This window comes from Myotis lucifugus, unplaced genomic scaffold (genome assembly GCF_000147115.1).
Source record: "Myotis lucifugus unplaced genomic scaffold, Myoluc2.0 scaffold_600, whole genome shotgun sequence".
Classification (NCBI taxonomy): domain Eukaryota; kingdom Metazoa; phylum Chordata; class Mammalia; order Chiroptera; family Vespertilionidae; genus Myotis; species Myotis lucifugus.
In genome coordinates, this window is record NW_005871648.1 from 344,956 (window position 1) to 347,713 (window position 2,758).

General features: G+C 41.2%; 1 protein-coding gene across 1 annotated transcript in view; it reads left to right on the forward strand.

The window, feature by feature from the left end:
* The first annotated feature begins 2,118 nt into the window (after nucleotides 1–2,118).
* ZNF774 (zinc finger protein 774) overlaps nucleotides 2,119–2,758 on the forward strand; it is a 4,144-nt gene continuing 3,504 nt past the window's right edge. Inside the window, exon 1 of the mRNA XM_014447002.1 lies at nucleotides 2,119–2,127. Coding sequence (XP_014302488.1) covers nucleotides 2,119–2,127 — 9 coding nt within the window. The remainder of the gene's footprint in view (nucleotides 2,128–2,758) is intronic.

The window sequence follows — 2,758 nt, forward strand, 5'->3', positions numbered from 1 at the left end:
ACTGTATATTCAGTTGTACATCCTATTTTCTTTTTTAAATATATATATATATTTTATATTTTATTGATTTATTTACAGAGAGGAAGGAAGAGGGATAGAGAGTTAGAAACATCGATGAGAGAGAAACATCGATCAGCTGCCTCCTGCACACCCCCTATTGGGGTGTGCCCGCAACCAAGGTACATGCCCTTAACCCGAATTGAACCTGGGACCCTTCAGTCCGCAGGCCGATGCTCTATCACTGAGCCAAACCCGTTTCAGCTTAAAATATATTTTTATTGATTTCAGACAGGGAGAGTGAGGGAGAGGGAGGTAGAAACATCAATGATGAGAGGATTGGGCCCACAACCCGGACATGTGCCCTGACCAGGAATCGAACCGTGACCTCCTGGTTCCTAGGTCAACACTCAATCACTGAGCCATGCCAGCTGGGCCATTCTACTTTCTTATACATTATATTATGAATATATTTTGACAACAATATCTTCCTCTATACCACTTAAAATAACCATTTAGTATTCTCTCATGTGAGTACAATCATTTGAATTAGATTGAACTATATATTTGACCATTTTTTATTTATAAAATGACAGTTTCGAAAGGTGGGGGGAGGGTGGGTGGGTGGTAAGTGATTAAAGAGCTTGTATGCAATATGTATAACCCGTGGACACAGGGATGGTGAAGGCCTGGGGTGGGGGACAGAGGTGGGCTAGACAGGGTCAATGGGGGAAAAAGAAGAGGGACATATGTAATACTTTCAACAATAAAGATTTTTAAAAAATATTTAATTAAAAAAAAAAAAAAGAGCCTCGCCTGTGTGGCTCAGTGGTTGAGCATCAACCCAGGAACCAAGAGGTAATAGGTTTGATTCCCGATGATCACGGGTTGTGGACTCAATCCCTGTTAGGTCTGATTAAGTAATTAAATGTATACCCCCTCACCTGGGAATTGACCTTTATTTTTATTTATTTATTATTTTTTTATTTTTTATTTTCATTGATTTCAGAGAGGAAGGGAGAGGGAGAGAGAGATAGAAACATCAATAATGAGAGGGAATCATCCATTGGCTTCCTCCTGCACACACCCTCCTGGGGATTGAGCCCGCAACCCAGGCATTTCAGGTACATTTCTCTGACTGGAATCGAACCCTGGACCTTCAGTCCGCAGGCCGATGCTCCATCTACTGAGTCAGACCAGCTAGGGCTGGGAATTGACCTTTAGACCATTTTACCACCGACAGTCCCCTTTGCTTAGATCACATTCCACTTGCTAAGACCATTATCCTTCCCCTCTGGACCTGCCCAGAGAATTCTCTGCCTGGAAAAAAGCCCACCTAGACTCTAGGCCAGTGATGGCGAACCTTTTGAGCTCGGCGTGTCAGCATTTTGAAAAACCCTAACTTAACTCTGGTGCTGTGTCACATATAGAAATTTTTTGATCTTTGCAACCGTAGTAAAACAAAGACTTGTATTTTTGATATTTATTTTCTATATTTAAATGCCATTTAACAAAGAAAAATCAACCAAAAAAAAATGAGTTCGCGTGTCACCTCTGCCACGCTGTCATAGGTTCACCATCACTGCTCTAGGTCCTAGAGTCCTTTAAAATCTCTGACTCCCTGTTCCTGGGTGCTGGCACCATTTTGGGGCCCAGCCCATCTGGTTTTCCAGATGACCTAATAAGTTCATTCTTTATTCCTTTTGGCCTCGTGCGTTCCTCCTTGGAGACTCTAACAATCCCCAGTGGGGGGCGTGCAGGAGGCAGCTGGTGGATGATGTTTCTCTTTCTTTTTTAAAAAATATATTTTATTGATTTTTTACAGAGAGGAAGGGAGAGGGATAGAGAGTTAGAAACATCGATGAGAGAGAAACATCGATCAGCTGCCTCCTACACATCTACTGGGGATGTGCCCGCAACCCAGGTACATGCCCTTGACCAGAATCGAACCTGGGACCTTTCAGTCCGCAGGCCGACGCTCTATCCACTGAGCCAAACTGGTTCGGCATGATGTTTCTCTTTCATTGATGTTTCTGTCTCTCTATCGCTCTCCCTTCATCTCTCTAAAAATCAATAAAAATGTATTTTAAAAAATAAATGGCAGTTTCGTATGGCTCAAATATGCCTTTCGTATGCCTTTGTTGTGGGACATTTAATTGATTTATGTCATTTCCAGATTCTCACCAGTATTGTGATAAACAACTCTTAGATAATTGTCTTTTTTTTTCTGTCTTCTTTATTGAAGTATAATTAGTTAATAAATAGCTAATATGCCTTCTGCACAACTTTTATTTTTTTCATTTTCTTACAATTCCCAGAATTAGAATTGCTGGGTCTAAAAATAGGTACATTTCTCGGGTATTTGATATTTTTGCCAAATGCCTTCTAAAAAGATTAAATCAATTTATTCCATTTCTTCATAGTCTACCATCATGGTAGATATTATATTTTAAGAGTCTGGGTTAATTAATAGTGATAGCTAACATTTATTGAGGACTTATCACTTAATCCTTATAACTCTATAAAGTAGACCTTATCATTATCCTTAATTTATAGATAAAGACATCGGCCCAGAGAGTTGAAGAACTTTCCTAAGGGTCACACAGCTAATATGAGACAGGGTTAGCCCTAACCGGTTTGGCTCAGTGGATAGAGAGTCGGCCTGCGGACTCAAGGGTCCCAGGTTGATTCCGGTCAAGGGCATGTATCTTGGCTGCGGGCACATCCCCAGTAGGAGCGTGCAGGAGGCAGCTGATCGATG